A 24154-nucleotide genomic window follows, 5' to 3' on the forward strand; every position below is an offset into this window, starting at 1 on the left:
ATTCAATGTGAATGAAGCCCTGGAGGTGTTTCAGCAGCTTGAGGAAGAGGGAGAGTCAGCCTCATCCTCATCCACGGACGACAGCTCTTGTTCGGATGAAGAGGCTGAAGATCAGGCCTTTACCCCAGGGCCTGATTCAGGGGAAGAAATGGAAGAAGGTTCAGATGAGGAGGTGGTTGCTGCAGAGGAGAGATGGGACCATCCTTTGTGGCAATCAAAGAGCGGGATCGCCTGGTCCCCGACACCCGACACCAGGATCCCCTTTCGGGCTCCAGACGTCCGCCATTGTGGGATCACCCGCCTCGCTGTCAGCTACATCCAAACTATTGAGGACAGCTTCGATTTTTTTTTTAACTACAACAATCCTAGATGTAATAATAAAATACACCAATATAGAGGGAAGAAGAAAATATGACGATTGGACAGACGTTGACCGCGTGGAACTCCGGGCATTGTTTGGGTTGCTCATCCTCGCTGGTGTGCACCGTTCCCGTGGGGAATCATCTGCCAGCCTCTGGGGGGAGGAAACGGGGAGGCTGATATTCAGAGCCACGATGAGTTTGGGAAGGTTCCACATGCTGACTGCAACATTGCGCTTTGATGACCGCTTGACCAGGGCAGCCCGCCGGTTGGTGCAGCAGGACAAGCTCGCTCCCCTGCGGGAAGTGTGGGACCTCTGGGCGGCCCGGCTCCCTCTCGCCTACAACCCCGGTGAAGATGTCTGCGTTGATGAACAGCTCGTCGGATTCAGAGGTCGCTGCAACTTCAAGCAGTACATGCCCTCAAAACCGGCAAAATATGGCATCAAGCTGTGGGTGGTGTGCGATGTGGCCACTTCTTATGCCTGGGGGATTATTCCCTATCTGGGCAAGACGACTCGAGACGCCCCGGCAGAAAGGGGGCAAGGGAAGCGGGTGGTGGAACTCACGGAGGGTCTGAGCGGCCGCACTGTCACCACGGACAATTTTTTCACCTCGCTGGTTCTTGGAGAGGAGCTGCTAAAAAAAAAAATCTGTCTTGTGGGAACAGTTAGGCGCAACAAGCCAGAGTTGCCCCCACAGCTGCTCCAGATGAAAAGCAGAGCGGTTCTGTCCTCCCTGTTCGGCTTCACCTCCACCGCCACCGCGGTGAGCTACATTCCAAAGCGCCGGCGGAACGTTCTGCTCCTCAGCACCAAACACCATCAGGTTCAGATCCAGGAGGGACCGCAGCAGAAGCCGACCGTAATCATCGATTACAACCGCTGCAAAGGGGCAGTTGACAACTTGGACAAGGTAATTTATTTATTTTATTTTGTTTTATTATAATTCACCAACCTAATTGCATATGTAATTTATTTATTCATTTATTTTTATTCCAGCTCGTTGCAACATACAGCTGCCGCCGCAAGACCAGACGTTGGCCCATGTCGCTCTTCTGCAACATGTTAGATGTGAGCGCCTACAATGCCCTGGTCCTGTGGCTGTCTGTGGAACCGGCCTGGAACCAACAGAAGAGGAGCATCCGTCGAAGGCTGTTCTTGCAGGAGCTTGGGACCTCCATGGTGAGACCAGCCCAGGCGAGGCGCACTCGCTTGCCGCGGTCCAGCAGCGCTGCAGCTCTGTTGGAGGTGCAGCAGCAAGTGGAGCCAGGTCCAGCCTAGGAGCAGACAAAGAAAAGATGCCACCTTTGCAGAGGGAAGAGGAGCGTGCATGCACGCTTTTGCCATGCATGTGGACAGGCTGTGTGCAAGGAGCACTCAACAGTTGTGTGCTCAGCCTGCAGCTGTTAGCTCACTCCCCTCTGTGTTTCTCTCTCTTTCTCTCTCTCTCTCTCTCTCTCTCTCTCTCTCTCACACACACACACACACACACACACACACACACACACACACACACACACACACACACACACACACACACACACACACTTTTTCTTTGTTCGTGTGCTTTAATAAAGTGTTCAACTGGTCATCTTTGTAAGTGCATTTTTTTGTGCTCTAATGACTTTAACGTGAGTATTTTAGAAAATATGACATTACACAAAAACTACAAAGTGAGCAAAAAATATTTTTATGCCTATTTGTGACACTCCAAGGCTGTGACAACTTACCCACAAAAAAGGTCATCTGGACATAACACACAAAAAATGATTTGATTTTTTCATTTTTTGTACAGTTTTCAAACTTCGGGTTTTGCTAATAAACCTAGCAATAAAGGGGTTAAATCTGAGAAACACACACATATTTTATTATATTTTGTTAGGGCTGAAGCCAAGGATGAAATTCATGTAAAAAAATTGGGACTTATGAAATATTATATAATATTTCTATGGGAAGCTTTCTAAGTGCATTTTTTTGTGCTCTAATGACTTTAACGTGAGTATTTTAGAAAATGTGACACTACACAAAAACTACAAAGTGAGCAAAAAATATTTTTATGCCTATTTGTGACACTCCAAGGCTGTGACAACTTACCCACAAAAAAGTTAATCTGGACATAACACACAAAAAATGATTTGATTTTTTCATTTTTTGTACAGTTTTCAAACTTCGGGTTTTGCTAATAAACCTAGCAATGAAGGGGTTAAATCTGAGAAACACACACATATTTTATTATATTTTGTTAGGGCTGAAGCCAAGGATGAAATTCATGTAAAAAAATTGGGACTTATGAAATATTATATAATATTTCTAAAGGAAGCTTTCTAAGTGCATTTTTTTGTGCTCTAATGACTTTAACGTTAGAAAATTTAAACGTTGGGTAAGGGTTAAAAGTGATGGAACTAGGGACAGATGTGGTGAATCAGTCAGTCATGCTGAATTTATTACCACCTAAATTCTTGAGCATCTCTCTGACTCAGGCTATAGTGCAGCTGAAATGATCAGTCAGTGCTATGATGGAGCTTGTGTCATGAGTGGGCTCAGGGGTGGGGTTCAGGCCTTACTGCAGAAGAAGGTAGGGAAGCATATTCCCTACATCCACTGCTACAACCACCAGCTGCACTAGGCAGTGGTCCATGCAATGCAGGCAGAGCCATGTGCAAAAACCCTGTTTGATCTTTCAGGATCTCTACACTCATTTTTCCACCGTCATTATGTTTCACAGAACTATGACGTTCCCTCCCTGAAACGACTGTTGGAGATCAGGTGGACAAGCCACCATGATGTGACCAAGTGCCTTGTGGAGAATCAGGATACTATTATGAGTGTCCTGTCAGAGGTTACAGAGGACAGAGCTGCTGCTGTTGATTTCTGTACAGAAGCATCTCAGGACTGTTGATGATGTTAAGGAGGCACAATTTCTTTCAAATAGGAAAATTCCTCCCAAAAGTTCTGGGTTCCTTGAAGTCTGCAAATTCTATGCAGCAGTCTCATTCTGTTGACCTGTGCTGTGCTTCAGAAGTAGTCAGTGCATCTCTGCAAGCTTTGAAGCAGATGAGAGATGAGGAAAGTGAGATATTAACCAGCACGCCTTCACCAGCTGCTGAAAGATGAAGAAAGGCAAGCTCTCTGCTAACAGGTAGTGTTGTAATGTCCACTGTGGGCCATGCAGAAGACTCCACAACTCCTAGCCAGGCTCTGAAGAGAGCTCTTCTCAACATTTTGGACATAGTCATTGTTGTGGAGATGGAGACAAGATTCTCCAAAAGCAATCTCGATCTCATGAAAGCAGTTAACTGCCTTCAACCTCAGTCTCCATCTTTTCTGGATCCTGACATGTTAAGTCCTTTGCAGGAAGTGACAGTGACAAACTTTCCAATGAGATTCTTGTTGCAAAAATAATGTTGGAGAAAGAATTCAAAAAGACTGATGATGATAACAGTGTAGAGCTTGGAGACCTCTCCACCATTTACAAATATCTACATGGGTATAAGATGTCACGAGGTGGTTTTGGAGAGAGGTTAGGAACCAAGATGCAGAACCAGATAAACGAGGCAGGAGGTGGAAGAAACGTAAAAATCCTTTATTAAGGAGTAAATCCAGAGAATACAGGGCGCCAAAAAACAAAATCCAAAAATCCTATTAACTAAACCTAGAGAATCCAAAAACACAAGAGACCTAGAGATTCTAAAAAACTAGAGAGGGGGACGAGACGAGGCTGACACAAATAATAAACCAACCACACACTGAGTCGCAGACAGGGTTAAATACACTGGGGCAGGATGAGAGGGAGATGAGCTGCAGGTGTGTGGGGAGAGAAACCTAGTGAAAAACAATTAACTAATCAGTGAGAAGAAGAGGGGAAAATAACATGACCTAAGAATAAAGACAAAACCTAAAGACAAGAGCAAGATAAATAGGGAGGAAGGAGAACTAAATAACCGGTGGGGAAACAAACACAATTAAAGAGATTAATAAATGAAAAGCTGAACCTATAGGAAAAAACTACAGAAAGAAATACTACAGAGGTGTGACTAAGGGAGACCACGGGAGCACAGGACCTGGGGGATACCTGGGGAGGGGGGAAAGGGCTGCAGATCAGGGGACACATGAGGAACACCAGGAGACACATGAGGGAGATGCAGACAAGGACACATGAGGACGCTAGGAGACACATAAGGAGAACCTAGAGAGGGATGGAGAACACAAGGAGACACATGAGGGAGACGCAGACCATGGCATAAGAATGTCTTTCCTCAGCTCCATCGCATGCATGGGACCTCCCTTGTGATTGGAATATCAGCAGCATCATGCAAGAGCTCTTTCTCCACTTTGTCTCGTATCCATACCCCATTCCGCCCTACTATGCTACATGAGAGAAAAAGAAATTTAGTCATTCTGGCTCACAAGAAGGCCATAACAACAAGCCTAGATATGGATGGATTTGTTAGGACTTTAGCACAGAAAAGCAGACGGCTGATTCTGTAATGACTGATAAAAGCCATAAAGAAATAAAAACAACAACAATTAAAAAATAATAATAAAAAATATGTAGGTTAAATAAAAAAATAAATAAAAATTGGAAGGATAGACAGATAAGATAGATAAAATAGATTAAAGACATAAAAAAGATAAAAACATGAAAACATTTATAGATAGATAGATAGATAGATAGATAGATAGATAGATAGATAGATAGATAGATAGATAGAAAGAAAGAAAAAGATTAATGCAGCCCCATTAGGGAACAAGCCAGTGTCCCATTTGTGTCGGTCCCAAGCCTGGAGAAATGCAGAGGGTAGCGTAAGGAATGGATCAAAGGAAAAGATAGATACATGGATAGAAGAACTGTAATGATAATAGCATAGTTTTCTATGCATTTTAGCGATTTGGGGGTATGTGACACCCAAAAAATTATTTCCCAGACCTGACCCCCCCCCCCCCCCCCCCCCCCCCGATATTCTACCTTTGTAGGGCTGGCTAAATCTGGCCCTGAAAATAACTCTTTTAATTTGCATTCATTTTTTCATTCTTCCAGGCACCCATGAGCCGACCAGAAAGGGCGGAGAGTTTGGCTGCCTCTACCACATGAGTCGTTAGCCTCTTTTGTGCGGGAGCCGTTGTGTTGATTAGATGCAGGAAGGTGTGACCTAGAATAAAACTGCTTTGGAATGAGATTCAAAGCTGCATTATAGGCACTGGAAAGGTGAAATCTAAGACCTCCACCCCATTTAAAGTGGGATTTTCCATAAGCTCGTCCAGGTCTGTGGGTTCAGTGCATTGACCTTAGCAGGAAGGGCTGGACCGTTCTCTCCTAAGACACCTCCACCAGATCCCCTGGTAGGTTCTCAAGACAAACCTGGTCCAGCCTAGAGATTTGATACTTCTGACATGTCCCAGGTCATCCCTCTCATGTCCCAGGTCATCCCTGAAATCTCCCGAATGGACATCTCTGAAACATATCCCCATGAGGCATCTGGAGAGAATTTTGACTTTGTCAAGATTCACTTTGACGTGGAGGAGCATCAAGCTCTCCATCAAATCCTTAACACTGATCTCAGCCACATTAGAAAGGAAACATATTCTACCGTAAATCCTCTAATACAGGCCGGGGCCTGTATTTGACTCAAGCTCATCAAGCTCCAGGCCTTTATTGGAAGGAGGGCCAGTATTAGAGGCAGGCCTCTATTTCTATTTGAGCAAAATGAACTAATGGTTCGCTGGAGTTTTTGACAATTAAAATTGCGCCCACATTTTCAAAGTTAAACACATTTCTTTTAACAATGGTAGTTTCTGCTTCAGCCATCTCCCCCCTCCCCCTGCACAGCAGCCGCAAACTCACTGATGCGCCTGCAGCCTCTCAGTGTTCCTGCTGCTCTAAACATTAAAATGATTATTTCATTTTCTGTTCCTCACTTCTGATTACCTTCAATGGTGTCTGTTTGTTGCAACCACCAGGTACAAAAACTAACTTGTTTTTATTTGACTATTTTTCTGTCCTGCCTGTTTATTATCTTCCTGCATCTCCTCTCAGTCCTAAAGAAAAACTGCTACCTGGGTTCATATATATTCATCTTATGAGTTACCTTTGAACTGCAGTTCTAAAAGATCTACCGACAGCAAAAACAGCGGAGCGCTCGCTGTTTGGTGGCCGTATCAGTGATCAGTGCGTCGGAGGACAAGGTGATGCGCGCAGCGCCCCGCTCCACAGCATGCAGCGAAACGCATCAGGCGCAAATAAAAGACAGAAAACATTAAAGGAATTGAACTGACATGAACAATCGCGTGTTAAATTAGTTTTTGAGGTGGCGACACCTGATTGTTACTGTGGCCGTGCTCAGGAGGCAGATCTACCGACCGCGAAAACAGCGGAGCGCTCCCTGCTTGCCGGCCGCATCAGTGATCGGTGCATCGGAGGACAAGGTGAAGCGCCCCGCTCCACAGCAGCAATACACATCAGGCGCAAATAAAAGACAGAAAACATTAAAGGAAATGAACCGACATGAACGATCGCGTGTCAGTACCTATGGTCTGGCACAGCGCGTTGCCCCCCCCCCCCCCGAGCGCAGGAGTTTGTCACCTGCTGATAGCAGGCTGCTGTCTTTTCCGAGGGCTGCATCTTGCCGGTCATTATCACGTGACAGCGACTAGTCGTCGACAGGCATAAAAAGTCACTATAGTGAAGTTGACTAGTTCATACACCCCCTACTGCTGCTCTCCAGAGTGTTCTGCAGCATAATCAGCACGTTCTCTTTGAACTTGATAGTGTAATGACCTGGCTGGGGTTGTAAGCCAGGTGCATTCTGGGTATTGTGTTATATGTGTTTCCTATCGTTCTGCTAGTTCCTATGTGTTGATTTGCGTGTTGTGTGAGTGTTATGTAAGCCACAGGGAAGGTGATGTGTGTTCTGTGGAGCGGGTTGAATTAGCATGGTTAACTGACACCGTGACTCTGTGTGGTAGGAGCGTGATAGAGGATCATGTCTGTAGCATTACAAAGCGTTGAAGAAAAAGCCTAATAACGGTCTGTGTGAACCTCTACTGCCTCCTGCTGGTTGATTTCGGGATTATAACCCTGCCGCTGAGACAGGTCATACTTGCTTGTTACCACATTCCACCCGGCCACAATAAGAGACCGGACATTATTCACCTCCTCCGACACCGGCCAAAATTGGAGACTCGGCTTTTGAATACCGGCCTGTATTAGAGGATTTACGGTATGTAGTTTTCATGTATGATCTTGTTCTGTCATTCACTACCCAAGTTCACAAACATATGTGAAGGGTTGGAAAGTATTACCACCATTAGGATGTGAATGTGAAGATGACTGATCGAGTTGTAAACAGTGGTGTCAAAAGTACCCACATTCATTACTCAAGTAAAAGTATAGATACAAGTTTTCAAAAGACTTTTGTAGAAGTTGAAGTATAAACTCAAGCTTTTTATTCAAGTAAAAGTATAAAAGTACTGGTTTCAAAACTACTTAAAGTAAAAAAGTAAAAGTAGTGTAAGGGAATAAAAATGACATTAATGACATTAATAAGCTTGGGTCATGGTGCGGGCCTACAGTCCACACACAGAACAACATACAGTTACCAATAGGCTTTGTTCAGCCGCAAAAGTACCTGGTTCTCAAAGTTCTTTGAGCTAATGCATGCTCTTCTTTGCCTGAAGATCAGCCCTGCAACACTAAACAGTCTTTCACAGGCTGCTGAGGCAGGCAGTCTCGTATTAAGCTTAAGTGAAATCTAATGTTCTATTTCGTCTAGTCTTAGCCCTTAAGCTAGCTGCTATTGGAAGGATGATCTCCGCATCAGCCAATCATGAAGAGCTTAAATGTACGCCCACCAATAGTGGGCCCCCTCGTGGTATATAACCGCAGTGACCCCACTGCTCACCTCCTTTTTCTCTTCATGCCAAGCTTGAGAGCTTTATTAAAGAGCAAATATTATCTCAAAAGAGCAAATTATCCGAAGACGACTTACCAGCCATGTCCAGCGACACCAGACCCTGCCCGACCTGCCAGACGGGCTCCATTTCCAGCGGCGACCTGCACGCTAAGTGTGAGGTCTGTCTCGGGGCTCACCACGCTGGCCTGGCCTTGACCCCGCAGGCCTCGTGCCCGTTCTGTGCCGCTCTGCCCGTGGCGGAGAAGATTCGCCGGGTCGAGTACTTCACTCCCGCCGCCGACGAAGAATTTCCGGTGGCTGACTCCTACCCGCTGGACAAGGCTTTGGTTTTCTTCGACGCCGGTCAGGAGCCGGCTGGCTTCAACCGGCTGGATGACGTCACTGACAGCGAAAACTACGATGAGGCGGCGTCCCTCCTAGACATAACGGAGGTCGACGAGCTTCGCTCAGCGGGTCCTTCTGCCCCAGTGGCTTCTCGCTCCTCCCTGCCAGCAGTAAGAGCACTGCTCCAGGAGCTGCCCGCCATCATTTCTGCGTCAGCAGCCCGCAAGGGGCTAGCTGTGCCAGAACCGGCCCTGCCTGAAGCGGATGATTTGGCGGGAATTTTCGGGGCAACTCAGACACGCTGTCCAGACCCTGTCTGGCCGCGCTTCCCCGCTGCTATGAGCTGCTGGTCTGCCGCCTTCTCCGAGCCTGCCAAGCTCAAGGCGCCAGTCTACACATATGCGCCCATCACCAAGGTCGAGGGGTTTTCTGACCAAGGCTGGCCGTCCGTTCCTCCACTAGAGCCGGATTTGGCCTCGCTGTTCGGCGCCAAGAACCACCTCGCTGGCCCGCGAGCTGTTCCCGCTTCAAAACATGACCAGCTGCTGACGCGGCTCACCGACCGCGCACATCAGTGTGCCTTTCAGACCGGCGCTGCAGGGAATAACATCGCCCTTCTTGCCTTCGGCGTCTCCAAGATGATGGAGGAGCTGGAAGCTCCCGAGGAGTCGAAAGCCGTCATAACTAAGACTGCTGATGCCATCCTCAATCTGTGTGCTGCTGTGCTCACCGGTTCTGCTCGCATCGCTGCCTGGCAGACCCTCATCCAGCGAGCGATCTGGCTGAAGGCCCTGCCCTCCATTCCGGAACATCTGCAAAGGGAGATGCTGGATGGCCCCATCACCACCGATGTTCTGTTTGGTCCCCATCTTAGGGGCGTCATTGAGAGGGCTCAGAAGACGGCCGAACTATCGGCTACGGTGCGAGACCTGGTCCACCCTCGGTCAGCCTCGCACTCCGGCCGTTCAGCCAGAGGATGGGACGAACGGCGCGGAAGCATCAGACGTCCAGCTGCACCGCCCGCTCCACGGAGCCGGCCTCCCGCTTCGGCTCCACATCAGCGGGACCAGCGAGATGGCGGACAACGGTTCCGGCGGGGCCAGCAGACGCCGTCTTGGCAGTCCCAGGTGCAGGAGCCTCGCCGAAAGCAGCCACGGAAGTGACTCTTTGGGGGGAATGTGTGTGTTACTGATTGTTCTGATGTTGTTGGTTTTGAAATAAAACCCAAAAAACGTCACTCAAAGAGCTCAATCCTACAGTCCTCCGCAGAATCCTCTGCCGAGTTTTCACACATGTTCCCCACACCAAGCACTGCTGCACGCACACATGTTCCTGCAGGTAGTCATAATAAACGGCCAGCTGTAAGGGTGCGCTCCATTTGCGCTCTGGCCCCAGCATCCGGCCAGGCCCAACTCGTCCCGCTCTCCCCACGCCGTTGGGTGGGGCGGGATGTCATGTCGCTGTCTCGACCACGCGCGGCGGCACAGTGCGCGGCTCCATCCGCTAGCACTCTGTCGCCCCCGTGCACAGGCCCGGCTCCCACTCGTCCTTCACTCTCGGACTCCACGCTCCGCGGTGTGGACCAGCCTGTTCCAGCTGTTTCGCACTTGCCCTTTCGAGCGCAGCCCTCCATGGGTCGCCCCCAGTTCTCTGGTACGGGCGACGGCGGTAAGGGCGCATGCACAACCCTCAGACGTTGTTCACGTGACCGCGCACACGCGTCCACTGTCGGAACGCGCGCACGAGTGGCGCCGCCTTTGCATCATGAGCAAATGGATTTCGGACACCATTCATTGTGGTCACACACTTCATTTTCAGGCCACTCCACCTCCCTTCAACGGGATCGTGGAGACGACGTTCACATAGCAAGTACAGTCTCAGGCGCTAGAGCTGGAGCTGCGGGAACTTCTGTCCAAAGACGCTATTTCCCGAGTCCCTCGCGGACAAGAACTCTTGGGTTTCTACTCCCGCTACTTCGTAGTACCGAAGAAGTCGGGAGGAATGAGGCCGATTCTCGACCTGTCCCTGTTCAACTGCTCCATAGCAGTAATGCATTTCCGCATGTTAACGATGAGACAAGTCCTGGAATATGTGCGCCCCGGGGATTGGTTCACGTCAATCGACCTGAAAGACGCATACTTCCACATACCAGTAGTTCCAAACCACCGGAAGTTTCTGCGTTTTTCGTTCAAGGGAGTTCAATATCAGTTCAATCGCCTCCCTTTCGGCTACTCGCTAGCCCCGCGCACTTTCTCCAAATGTCTGGAGACCGCGCTGCAGCCACTGCGCACGGAGGGAATGAGGGTCTTTTTTTACCTGGACGATCTTCTCCTGTGCGCTCGGTCCGAGGACGAGGCGTCACAGCAAACCAGGAGGTTGACAGAGCATCTGTCAACCCTAGGGTTTTCTATAAACTGGGAAAAGAGCTCCATCCTTCCATCCCAGTCGATTGTGTATCTCGGGGTGGAGTTGGACGCCTCCCTAATGAGAGCACGTTTGTCGCCTGCAAGAGCGGCAGATCTCTCCACGGTGATCTCCCGTGTTCAACCCCGCAAGATCGTGAGAGCCCGGTTAGTCATGAAACTCCTGGGCATGATGTCCGCAGCCCATTCAGTAGTGCCGCTAGGTTTGCTGCGCACGAGGCGCTTGCAACGCTGGTTCGTCCGCCTCCGGGTACACCCAATACGTCAGAAGAGACGTATGTTGAGGATTCCCCCTTCAGTGGGCGGGGACCTCGCTCACTGGGGGAACCCCTGCATCCTCTCACGCGGGGTTCCCATCGGACGTCCTGCGTCACACGTATCTGTGTTTACAGATGCGTCACTGTCGGGGTGGGGGGGCACGTGCTTGTCCCACACGGTGGCAGATCGCTGGCCCTCCCACACGCACGAGCACATAAATGTGTTGGAGCTTATGACAGTGAGGAATGTGATCAGACACTTCGCTGCCCTTCTCGAGGGCCGTCATGTCGAAGTTCACACAGACAACCGGGTAGCGGCAGCCTACATAAATCGCCAAGGGGGAGTTCGATCCCTCCCACTGTTGCGTGTCGCCACAGATTTACTGTGTTGGACACATGTCCACCTGCTGTCCATCAGAGCCATCTACATTCCGGGGGTACTGAATGTAGCGGCAGACATCCTGTCGAGAGGGGGACCCCGCGACTCCGACTGGCGTCTACATCCTGCACTGATATCACAGATCTGGATCAGGTTCGGGGAACCGTCTGCGGATCTGTTCGCGGCTCGCGAAAACGCTCAGTGTCGCCTGTGGTTTTCCCTGAGTCCCCGGGACGGACCCCCGCTCGGGGCGGACGCCTTCTCACACCAGCCCTGGCCTCGAACGCTCCTTTACGCGTTTCCACCAGTCCCTCTGATTCCCCGTCTCCTGGACCGAATTCGGTCGGAACAGCTCTCGGTGATTCTGGTGGCTCCCAGGCGCGTGTCCGCGTCATGGTTTCCGGACCTGCAAGCGCTAGTGTCCGGCTCCCCGTGGAGGCTCCCGTGGAGGGCGGACGCCCTTCTCCAGGCGGATGAGATAATCAAACATCCTCCGGAAATAGGCCAACGGCTGTGGGTCTGGCCGCTGAGCGGTCACGCTTAGAGGCTTCTGGGCTGCCGCATGATGTGGTGGCCACGATTCAGAGTGCGCGGGCGCCCTCTACCATTGCCTCTTACGCTGCTAAATGGGCAGCTTTCCAGAACTGGTGCGCAGAACGGAATGTTCAAGCGCTCTCCTGCCAGCTGGCGGATGTCCTATCATTTCTGCAGATACTGATGGACAGGGGCCTCGCATTCAGCACTGTTAAGACATATGCTGCAGCTATCTCATTATGTCATCAGGGTTTTGGAGATAGATCTGTTTTCAATCATCCCCTCACAAAACGTTTTCTAAAAGGTGTCAGAAGGAACAGACCTGTGTCCCGCCCGCTTTTTCCCCAATGGGATCTAACGGTGGTTCTGCACGGCTTATCTGAAGCTCCATTTGAACCCTTGGACCAGGTCTCACTCAAGTTCCTGTCGCTTAAAACTGCATTGCTGCTGGCGTTAGCATCAGTTAAGAGAGTGAGTGACCTAACCGCCCTCTCAGTGGCTCCCACATGCCTCAGGATCCGGGAGGATGGCGGGTCTGCTGTTTTATGCCCCAACCCAGACTTTGTGCCCAAAAGCATTAATGCTTCCTTCAAATCCAGGTCAATTTCATTGGCTGGACTTTTTCCTCCTCCCCATAATTCTGAGGAGGAGGCGGCTTCTCACCTTCTCTGCCCGGTGCGCGCGCTTGCACGATATGTGTCACGCACTTCAGGGATTCGTCGCTCACAAAACCTGTTTGTGCACTACAGGGAGTCTTCCCTTGGTCAGGCGCTGTCGGCCCAGCGCCTTTCACGCTGGCTGTGTGACGCCATTTCCCTCGCTTACACATCATCAGGGCGGGATCCCCCTGAGGCACTCAGGGCTCACTCGGCCAGAGGGATTTCCTCTTCGATGGCGCTCCTCAGTGGTGTGTTAATGGAAGACATTTGTCAGGCTGCTTCATGGGCTTCACCCTGTTCCTTTACTCGTTATTATTTACGAGATGTGTCTTCAGGTTCCATCACTCGTTCAGTGCTTGGACCCCAGCAGGCTAAATGAATGCTTATGGCACCTCATTGGCCTTGCTGAGATGGATTTTATCCTCTTGTGGATGATGTTTTTTAGTGGGGGCCCCTCTCTTATCGTGCCTGCCTCAGTCTTTAGGCCTGGTCTGAGGCTGAACGTCCCCCACTAGAGGAGATTTGATTGGGTGTGTCCATTGGTTGTGTTAACCAGTGGGGCGTAAACCCATCCAGCTGCGCTTTATTCCAATAGCAGCTAGCTTAAGGGCTAAGACTAGACGAAATAGAACGTTGGTTACGTATTGTAACCCCAGATTCTATGAGTCTAGTCGCAGCCCTTAAGCCACTGGCCCCACTGGTTATGATGGGAATAAGAGCCATTGGAGGTGAGCAGTGGGGTCACTGCGGTTATATACCACGAGGGGGCCCACTATTGGTGGGCGTACATTTAAGCTCTTCATGATAGGCTGATGCGGAGATCATCCTTCCAATAGCAGCTAGCTTAAGGGCTGCGACTAGACTCATAGAATCTGGGGTTACAATACGTAACCAACGTTTCTCCTGGGGACCCAAGGTACGCATCCAACTGCTGGCTCGTTTCAAGTGGGCCGGTCTTCTTCAAGGAGGAAAGAAGTCCTCTTCCTCAGATGAGATCAGTGAGGAGCCCTCACTGACATAATTCTCGACTTGGCAATCCAAGTGGCTGTCAAGGCCTGTGGAATAAAAAACAAAAATCAGGACAATTTAGATTATATGACAGTATTATAACTGTGTACTGGATAGTGTGTGTGTGTGTGTGTGTGTGTGTGTGTGTGTGTGTGTGTGTGTGTGTGTGTGTGTGTATTAATGCATTAAGTGGAAGTTGAGAAATGACACATTCCAAGTTTGAAGACATTTTCATCACTTGTCTAGCGGTTCTTGAATTTGGGAACTAGAATGGCTGCAGCTATCAGCTCTGGGTTTGCAAGCATCTCGCCGAAGCGTTTTTCAAGGCCTGAAAGAAGTGCAGCAATCAAAGGCTCACAGAGCTTGGAGGTGGTGTGAAGTTGCTTTAGCTTGGTCATCAGTAAAGTTATGGTGGGGACCAACCATCTGCACACTGGTTTCTCCCTGGAGAGCATCAAGTGCCTTTGCAATTGGGTTCATTGTCTTTGCATATTCTGCAAGAAATGCAAGTTCCACTGAAGTAAACCTGTAAAAAGAAAAGAAAAACACAACATGGAACATTTAACCCACTTGATGTAGCACCTTCAACTGGAAGAACTGATAATTAAAAGTAAAACATTGTTGTCATCTGAAACTTTTAGAAATGTTGTGTTGCTACAAATCATGTCCATAGTAAAAATAGGGACTGTAAATTGTCATAGTGAATACATGTGTTCTACAGCATTCAAAGTATAAAATTGTGACTTAATCTTCTGTTATTCACTTCATTAACTGAAAGGCAGAAAAACAAACACTTACTTAGGTGTATCTAGTTGACTGCTGACAGCTGCAAGAGCTCCTTCGCCTTGTTCTCTTGTTATTCTCACTATTCTTTCTACAGATGAGAAAAGTGAATTCCACCTTGTAGCAACAGGCCTGACAAGTTGGAGTTTGCAGTGGCCTTCAGTTACTTCAGATGCTGTGGTTGATCTTGAACTTTTGTTCCACAGGCTAAAGTATTTGGCAAATGTGGACCTTGACACACGCTTGTACAATGGGCTGACCTCTGCTTTTGAAGCATCTACTGTGGACACTAAGTTGAGGAGGTGGCAGGCGCAGCGATGGTGTTTGGGTAGCTGGAATTCCATGTAGTCGTCTTCATCCAACAGGGCTCAAGTATAAACAAATTCAACACTCTCAGTGCTTTTCTCCTCCTCTTCATCATCATCTTTGTGGCCACCATCATCGTCTTCTTCTTCATTACCCTCCCCTACAGATTCAGGATGGTTGTCATTGTCAGTCTGCCAATAAACTCTGAAGGCTATCAGGAATTTTGAGCCGTTGTCAGCTGTGGTGCGAACGATCTTCTCTCTGATGTTGAATTCTGTGTGGATATCATTTAGGGCACCAGCCAGGGCAGAAAAGGTATGCAGCCCTTTTAGTTGCTTGCATGCCAGGGCAGCACAGAGTCTTTGCATAGTCTCGGGGTTAAACCAGTGTGCAGTAACACCAATGAAACTGTGACGTTGTGCTGTCCAGCAGTCTGTTGTTGTTGCTATGAACTCAATTTCCCTAAGGTCAGCTTTCAGTTTTCTTTTCATTTCTGCAGATGCCTTTGTGACGTTGTTTACAACAGTATTGCGTGTCATGACATTTGTATTTGGCTGAAGATGCTCCACAAGATCAGTGAAGCCCTGTTGCTGAACAATGTGTGGTGGGTGCAAGCCCCCCTAAAATATTCTCAGGCCCCCTATCATTTAGGGTTCATTTTATTATTATATATATTTTTTCAGTTAACTTTTTTTAATTGTTCACATCTACATGCTCAACACAATCACGACACATGTGTAGCTGGTACAGGAGTTTTTTAAAATCTGAAACAGAAATAATAATTAATGAATATAGAACTACACCGTCGCACACCGGAAGTATCAAGAAATGACTTCCTTAACCCCGACAGCTGACAAGTCAGGGGGCAGGGGCGATGCAGCAAAACCTATATGTCGATGAGCAAACCCTGCTCAGCGCTCATGTAAGTCACTCAACATCACATTAGGGTAAGACAGCAACAGCAGCACACCGTTAACATTTCAAGGTTATAGGTCAGACTTCAGAGAGAGGAAAATGGCACTGGTCCCTTCAAAAGAACGTCATTTAAACACACCCCTTCATGCTGTGCACTTGAGTCAAACACAACACGAATGTTGCCAGGCTTCTTTGGGTAATAAACCCCAAAAATGGGAAGGTACCACCGTTCCTCCTTTGGCTTGAGAGGGGGAACAACTTCAGTATGATCATTTTCAAACATTTTTTCCATGAACGAGAAGTGTTGGCTCATCTCTGGTTTCCTCTCTAGGGTGTGTTTGAGAGAGTGGAAGCCTTTAAGGGACTGCCGTCTGTTATCAGGGAGGTATTGTTTTGGTTGTCTGAATGGCAAAGGAGCTACCCAGCTATTGCTAGTATCCTTTTTCACTTCTTGTTTCATTATTGCCATGAAGGCAAGATCTTCAAATGATGGAGCTTGTTTGTTATCTTCCCCAGCAACCTGAAACACGCGTGATGCGCATTTGGGGATGTGCAGGCACTGGTTTAGAGTAAGATATTGGAGGTGTGGCGTGTGAAGAGGGTCAAATGCATGTGTCTCACGCTCAGTGCGTGAGAGCTTGCAGCACTGTGTTATCCAGCCAGTGTGTGTGTTTTCTAGTGTTGGACTGTGTTCACGTTGATAAACTATAGTTTGTGAAGGCTGTACCAACTCCAGCCTGTCTGGACATCGAGTCCACGGGTTTCTAGATAAGAGAAACAATGCCTCTATCTCCGCGTCTGAGGGTGTTTTGTGCAGCTAAGAAGACGGACTTCTGTAGCCCGCATCGGTCGGGGAGGTCCACACTGGGCTCCAGAGACCCTTGGCGGGGTTTTAAAAATTAAACGCGGATTTCTGGAGCTCCGATCACCGTCAGAACCAGGTCAGAACTGACCACCAGAAGAGAAGTGCGGCTCAGCAGGCCAGCTGGTTTCCTGTTCGGAACCGGATCAGAACCTCCGCCTGGATCACCGGGAGAGGATGTGCAGCTTTTAAAAATACCAGCTCGACTGTCTCGCTCATGTTTGGGTCGGATCCAGCTCACAGAAGCCCGCATTAGCTCCAGAACCAAATGACGCGTTTCTCTTCCTCTCTCTAAGCTAAACTACGGTACATGAACGGATATCAACAAGTATGAGACCACTGACAGATACTCATTAGTATTAATATTATATTAACTGACCAATACTATTTTTATTGTCTGGTACACGATAGTAATCTGTACAATATTGTGATGTTAGCACGAGTTTAAGCTAACATGGTTAACTCACCAGACACCTGCTGCTCCTCCTTAATCTCTCTGCTTTGGCCGATCGTTTCTCCCTCTGGTTTGTCTCTGCCCTCTGGGCGTGCAGCAAACTCATAGCTTTATGGTTTTGGTCCATCATGAGTATAATTATAAACATTTAAATTTTCCTCTGTGTCAGAGCTGGCATTATAATCTCTTTTTTTCACTGGATTAAGCTAACAGGAATCTCTCAGATGACGTCACTTGGTTTGGCCAAAAAAAAAACTTTCTCACAAAAAGGACTCTAAAAGCCTAAATAATTCATGTTTGTGTAAAAATATGTTTAACATGAGTTTCTATTATGTTTCTCTAAATATTGGTTCATGGGAGTCTCTAACCTGCAATTTGCTCTTTTAGACATGTGTTGAACGTGCCCAAGTCCATACTTATGAGAGCACCATGTGAGCACCTGTGTGTGTACCCGCACTTGTTTATGTAAGATTTCTCTATAGGAGCATCTAGTCATGTGAGGGGGTACAGATCTGCCCCCCAAAGATGCGTAGGAGATGGATGGAGCTCCATACCCCAGAGATCCAGGAGCTGCCCCAGAGCGCAGGGTCCCCAGGGAGACTCTGACCAGAAAAGCCCCTGCCCCCCTCGAGAGGCGCAGAGGATTGCCCCAGGGGGCCACAACCAGCAGCCGGAAGAGTCCCTGGGGATATCAGCGGCAAGCCCACAGGCCCGCCCGCAGCCTCCCACCCCCTAGCCGGCTGAGCCCGGAATCCAGGACCCAGGGGCCACCAGCCCCGCCGGGGACCCAACAGAGCCCAGGAACTCAGATCCCACCAGGCAGCCATCGGGATTAATCAGGCAGACGCCAAAAATTCTTAAACCCCCTGACCGCGAACACTCAGGCAGACCAAGGCACCACACTCCACCCCTAGTGTGGCAGGAGGCGGGGAGGTGAAGATGTATAGCAGCAAAAGAAGACTGCTATACAGACCTTTGACTCCTCCCCTCTCCTCGGCCCCACCTGACATGTACAGTCAGACACAAACACAGTCACACACTGCCTCCCTCATGCTCACACATGCACATACAACCTACAAAAATGCACTCCAGGCACTCACTCATGTTCCCCATACACACCCTATTCACTCTGGTACCGGTACTGCTGCACAAGGGTACAACCATCACCGGTTCCCAGAGTTCGACCCTTTCTGCTGGGGTGCTGATGAGCAGGCCCCACCCCGCCCAACGTCCAGCAAAGTGACCCACCACCCCAGACCCCAACCAGATGGCCAGATCTCCCTCCTAGCCTCCAGCCCCAGGAAGCTAAGCGACAAAAGAGGTGTGCTAAGACTTTTTCTACCTTTCGGTTTTTTATTAAACTATAAAGCACATTGTGGCAGGGCTTTATCTGGGGATGCTGCCTATGTGTGTGTCTTATTTTAACTATTACTTTTTTAGTACTGTGTAATGCAAATAAGGAAACCAACTGATCTTAAATACCTCTTATAATGAATATTAGCTTGACAGTACTGCAAGAAAAGCGTAGAGTTCTGGGTAAGATTACCCTTCTGTTTTTGGACGTAGTTGTGAATTTAGTTTAGTTTTATTATTATTTTTTTATCAGGGTCGGTGGGGGCTTATTTGGGTTTATTATTACATCATGAAGGGTTAATGGTAGGCATCAGGATCACTTCAAAGTGTTAACCTTTTCTCACAATGTTTCAGCAACAGATCTCAGCAAAAGACCAAGAAACCTCTAACCCTGTCCTTCCAGGGACGTTCCTACTTAAGCGTGAGTACCTACATTGTAATGAGTTGTAGAAATGTCTCTGTGATAAAGGTTTTGGGTCAGATAAACCCAGTCTGGATGTAATGAGGTGAAGTGCTTCACAGAATTGGCCTGACATCTCTTACAAATGTGATTTATGCTTGCAGTGCAACAAGGAGCTCCACATCTTTAATTACCTGGCAAATTAGTGGCCACTATAATTCATCAGTACACAACCACCAGAACCTTGTTTCCTCACTAAATTAATGAATAATTACCTTTGTGGAAAATCTGCCTCTTCTTGTTCAAAACCAAAAGGCCTTGGTAGATGTAACCTTTAAGCATGGCCACTGCAAAGTATTCTTAATGAAAGTCAGGATGGGATTATTCACTGATGGCTTTGTTGCAATGATTTCAGCAGTTGTGCATCAGGTTGTCTTACATACGAGGTTCTGGTTTAGAGGCCCAGAGAGGTATGAGCATTTTTGAGCATTTTCTTCACTTCATCTCAGCTTGATAAAGATCATCGACCAAAGATTCCAATGTTTGCCAGATAAAGCTTGAAACATAAATGTATGGTCATGGCTGAGAATCAATTAACCTAGCCACAAAATGACCTCAAACGATGAGGTAAATCTAGTTTCTATCGATTCAACTCTTTACAACAGGTCTGCATCTTGCCAAAGAAAAGATTCTAACAGAAAGGCAGGAAAAACATTCTTACCTTTGTGTCGCACAGAAACAAAGATCCAAGAAATTTTGTACCACATAAAAAAATAAAACCTAGACATTTTAAAATGAACAGACGACAAAGACATTTAAAGCTGAACCATGTCAGAAGCTGACTGAAGGTTAAAAAGTCATTTCTAACGAGAAAGTGGTGTATTGTTGTGTTGCTGCTGCGCCTGTAGCTGCAGCCGGTCCTCAGAGAGCCACAGTCCACCGTCGCCTGATTATTTTTCACCTTGTTTACAGCTGAACTCCTTCATGGCCCTGTCTCCATCTCCCTCTCTGCTTGGACCTGTCTCATTACGTCCATCTCAACAACTCACTCAGCTGAATGAGGGGACAGGGATGGGGGGAGGGAAGCAGGTAAACACAAGGACAGGTGTGGAAAGGCGATTAGAAAGAAATGCATTGAGTCATGTTAGATTGTCTAAATCGGCTTTGACGTGAGACAAGAAAGTGTTTAGTGTGGAAATCAGCCTGAGCGGGTGAACTCATCTGAAAGCTAGAGAGGTAGAGACGGATGAAAAATCATCGTACAGACGGTGGTTTGTATCAGGACTTATGACTCAGTGAGAAGAAACTGTTGTTTTAAACATGTATGATGTTAATGCTGCCTACACACACACACACACACACACACACACACGCACACACACACACGCACACACACACACACACACACACACACACACACACACACACACACACACACACGCGCGCGCGCGCGCACACACACACACACACACACACACACACACACACACACACACACACACACACACACACAGCCTAGGCCATCTGAGGCCCTGTCCACACGTAGCCGGGGATCTGCCAAAACGTAGATATTTTTCTACGTTTTGGCCTGTCATCCACACGAAAACGGAGTTTTTTCACACAAAAACAGATCTTTTTAAAAACTCCAGCCAAAGTGAAGATCTGCGTTTTCTCCGTTTTGGGTGTCTGCGTGTGGACAGACAAAACCGGAGTTTTAAGGTCCGCAACGTCACTTTCCGCGACAAAAAATGCTGACATCACGTGTGCGACCTGTGTTTACACTAACCGGCATCATGGAAGCCCTCAGAGCTGCGCTCTGTCACTACCTGATCCATCAACTGTCCAAGCGCTTTCTGCTTGTTTGTTTTTGCAAGCGGAATTACTGCTCCTTGCGGAAGACCACAGACGAAGGACGAGGTTAAGAACAGGGGAAGTACTGCCGCCTACAGGTCTGGCATGGCCTTAACAACGTATTTATCCAGGTACGTGTGGACAGAGTTTTGTTTTAAAACGCGGTGGTGTGGATGCAAGTTTTTGGAGGGGCGGATATTCGTTTTCAAAAAACCCCGGCTACGTGTGGACTATGCCTTAGTGTTGGTCAGAACCGAAACAAATATTGATGAAAGAGGAAGTATTGAAGCAGCAGACTCGTGAAGTCACTCACCCGCCACCATGAAGTCTGCTGCTTGGTGAGTAGAAACTATTGATTATTGATCAGATCAGCATTTTACAACAATTGTCTGGGATTCAGTATTACTGTTATATAAGGCTTTTACATCTGCAAATAAAAATATAAACAACAATGAAAAGTAGAGAAGAACAGAGAGAAAGTGGAGCCTGGGGAGTCTGAGGTCAAGATGGTCAAAAAGCTTCTCACTGGCAGAGTCCGGGGGTGGATGAGGTTTCTTAAAAGAGCAAGTCAGCCTAAAATCAACCTTTGCTGATAAAATGTATACACGAGAGTCTATTAGAATTGTAGATTAGATATGTTCCTGTTCTACAAATTCTCTCTTTGTGTGATCCACTGTGAATAAAATGCAGAGGTGGAAAGTAACGAATTACATTTACCCACTTTACTGTAATTGAGTAGCTTTTTTGTATATTTTTACTTTTTAAGTCGTTTTTAAAAGCTATACTTTTACTTTGACTCGAGAAAGTTTTTAAAAAAAGAATTGTAATTCGCTACATTTTTATCATATCCGTTACTGAGTAAAAACAAACTATAGGCTTAATAAATTAAAAATATTGCGTGTAGCAGCGTCGGAACAGAAAGAGACACCTGCATGAGCGCCGCATCCAAACCTTGGGGGTGTACACTTCTGCTCCAAAACATCAGTTCAGTACCTGTGATCCACTCGCTGTTCACCTCCTCTCTCCCTCCTCTCCTGTGGGTTGGAACCCGCACCTTTGTGCACCAGTGTGACGTCATCACAATTCCACTCGGTTCGGTAGCCATACTCGGTTCCGTGTTTGAAATGTGTTTCCCTACCGCTCCGCACGGGAGCGGCAAAAGAACGTTTAGCGTTCATAACAAGCGGATTATCAGGCGCTTGTTTGCTCATAAAACAGAAGACCTGCAGGCCTTTGTGAGTTAAAACATCCTGATACTGTTCAGGTGTAAACTTTTTGCTCCATCCCTGTGTTTGAACTCAGAAGATGCTCCTTGATGCCACAGATATGTGACGATTTAGCTTGTTTCTTTATTTTACTCCAGAATACGAGATTAAATTATTACTAAAGCAGTTCAATGTAGTTAAATTAGTCATGACGTGTGTGTGTGTGTGTGTGTGTGTGTATGTGTGTGTGTGTGTGTGTGTGTGTGTGTGTGTGTGTGTGTGTGTGTGTGTGTGTGTGTTTTACACATATAGGACTGCATGAGACAGTGTGGTTTCATCAAATCCATGCATCCCATATCTTGGCTGAAGTAATGGCTCAGGAAAATAACTTATGTTTCATAAATAATGACGTCTCTGCAGTGTTTATGATAATATTTTTATCTTATATTGTACCTATCTTTGATCTGGGAGGTGTAACATATCATGATGCAAGCCTTTTAAAACATGTTAAAGTGTTACAAGAGGAGATAAATGCATGAATTTAAAGTTCATGTTTGGAGACCAACCTTCACAGTTTGGAGGCTCACGCTGGTGAGGAGACACAGTTAGTTCTAGTAACACTCCCAAGGCCTGTTCTGACAGGATGGATTTTACGGGACCCTTAAGGATTCCAGCTGGATGATTGGAGGATTATTTAGGAGGATTGGAATGCACAAACTGGTTTCAGTGGTGAAGGGTTAAATGAGTGAGTGAACCCACTACCAAGGATGAACTCTGCTAACTTTAAAAATCAGCTGCTCTAAATAAGCAAGAAGGTCAGAGAGGAGCTCTAGGATGGACATGGATAAAGGAACTGTAATGTAGAGGTAAAGTAGGGCAGGGCCAACGTTAGCAGCTGTCATACGGTCCATCTGAAATGTTTGACTTTCATTTAGCTTGTTATATGACATGTTAGAGCACAGTCTCATGTTAGAGTTGTCACGATTTGGGGATGGTTAGGACCCAAAATGCAGATCACCCAGATGACAAGAGGCAGGAGTTGGTGTTAAGTAAAAATCCTTTTATTTAGCAGGAGGAACAGAAATAAATCCAAAAGGCAGCGAGCCATAAATCAAAAACCTGGTGACTAGAAGAAAAGCTCACCTAGAGCACAAGAACTCGATAACAAGACGCAAAGCTCACACAGAGCACGAAATCACTGACAAAACAACAATGGACCGACACCAAACAGAGACAAGACAGGGCTTAAATACACAGGGAGAACAATTAAGGAAACAGGAAACAGGTGTGTGGAGTGAGGACTGGAGGGAAGGCAGGTGACACCTAACTGAAAGGCAGACAAAGGACACATGAGGGCGCTAAGAAACACAAAAGGGAATCTAGAGATGGATGGAGGACACCAGGAGGCACATAAAGAAAGGGGCAGAGGCAGACCATGACATCCCCCCAGGGAGACTTGAGACTGGAACACTTGTGACTGGGAGACTTGAGACAGGGAGACTTGAGACCGGAACACTCATGACTGGAAGACTTGAGACAGGGAGACTTGAGACCGGAACACTCGTGACTGGGAGACTTGAGACAGGGAGACTTGAGACCGGAACACTTGTGACTGGGAGACTTGAGACAGGAGACTGGGAGACTGGAACACTCGTGACTGGGAGACGTGAGACTGGAACACTCGTGACTGGGAGGCTTGAGACAGGAGACGGGGAGACGTCTACTTCAGAGCTGGAGACGTCTACTTCAGAGCTGGAAACGTCTACTTCTGTCGACCCTTGGCCTGGAGGCGTCGACCCCTGGCCTGGAGGCGAGGAGAACAATTAAGGAAACAGGAAACAGGTGTGTGGAGTGAGGACTGGAGGGAAGGCAGGTGACACCTAACTGAAACACAGACAAAGGACACGTGAGGGTGCTAAGAGACACAAAAGGGAATCTAGAGAGGGATGGAGGACACCAGGAGGCACACAAAGAAAGGGGCAGAGGCAGACCATGACATCCCCCCAGGGAGACTTGAGACTGGAACACTCGTGACTGGGAGACTTGAGACAGGGAGACTTGAGACCGGAACACTCGTGACTGGGAGACTTGAGACAGGGAGATTTGAGACCGGAACACTCGTGACTGGGGGATTTGAGACAGGGAGACTTGAGACCGGAACACTCGTGAC

At 47.7% G+C, this 24154-nt stretch overlaps 1 protein-coding gene across 1 annotated transcript; it reads left to right on the forward strand.

Annotated features, from left to right (window-relative positions):
* The first annotated feature begins 575 nt into the window (after positions 1 to 575).
* Positions 576 to 1721, forward strand: LOC107372457 (piggyBac transposable element-derived protein 4-like). The gene is made up of 2 exons (XM_070553354.1): positions 576 to 1274; positions 1361 to 1721. The coding sequence occupies exons 1-2, from the start codon at positions 576 to 578 to the stop codon at positions 1640 to 1642; spliced, it is 981 nt and encodes a 326-aa protein (XP_070409455.1). The 3' UTR covers positions 1643 to 1721.
* Positions 1722 to 24154: the final 22433 nt, after the last annotated feature.

Source organism: Nothobranchius furzeri, chromosome 1 (genome assembly GCF_043380555.1).
Source record: "Nothobranchius furzeri strain GRZ-AD chromosome 1, NfurGRZ-RIMD1, whole genome shotgun sequence".
NCBI classification, from domain to species: Eukaryota; Metazoa; Chordata; class Actinopteri; order Cyprinodontiformes; family Nothobranchiidae; genus Nothobranchius; species Nothobranchius furzeri.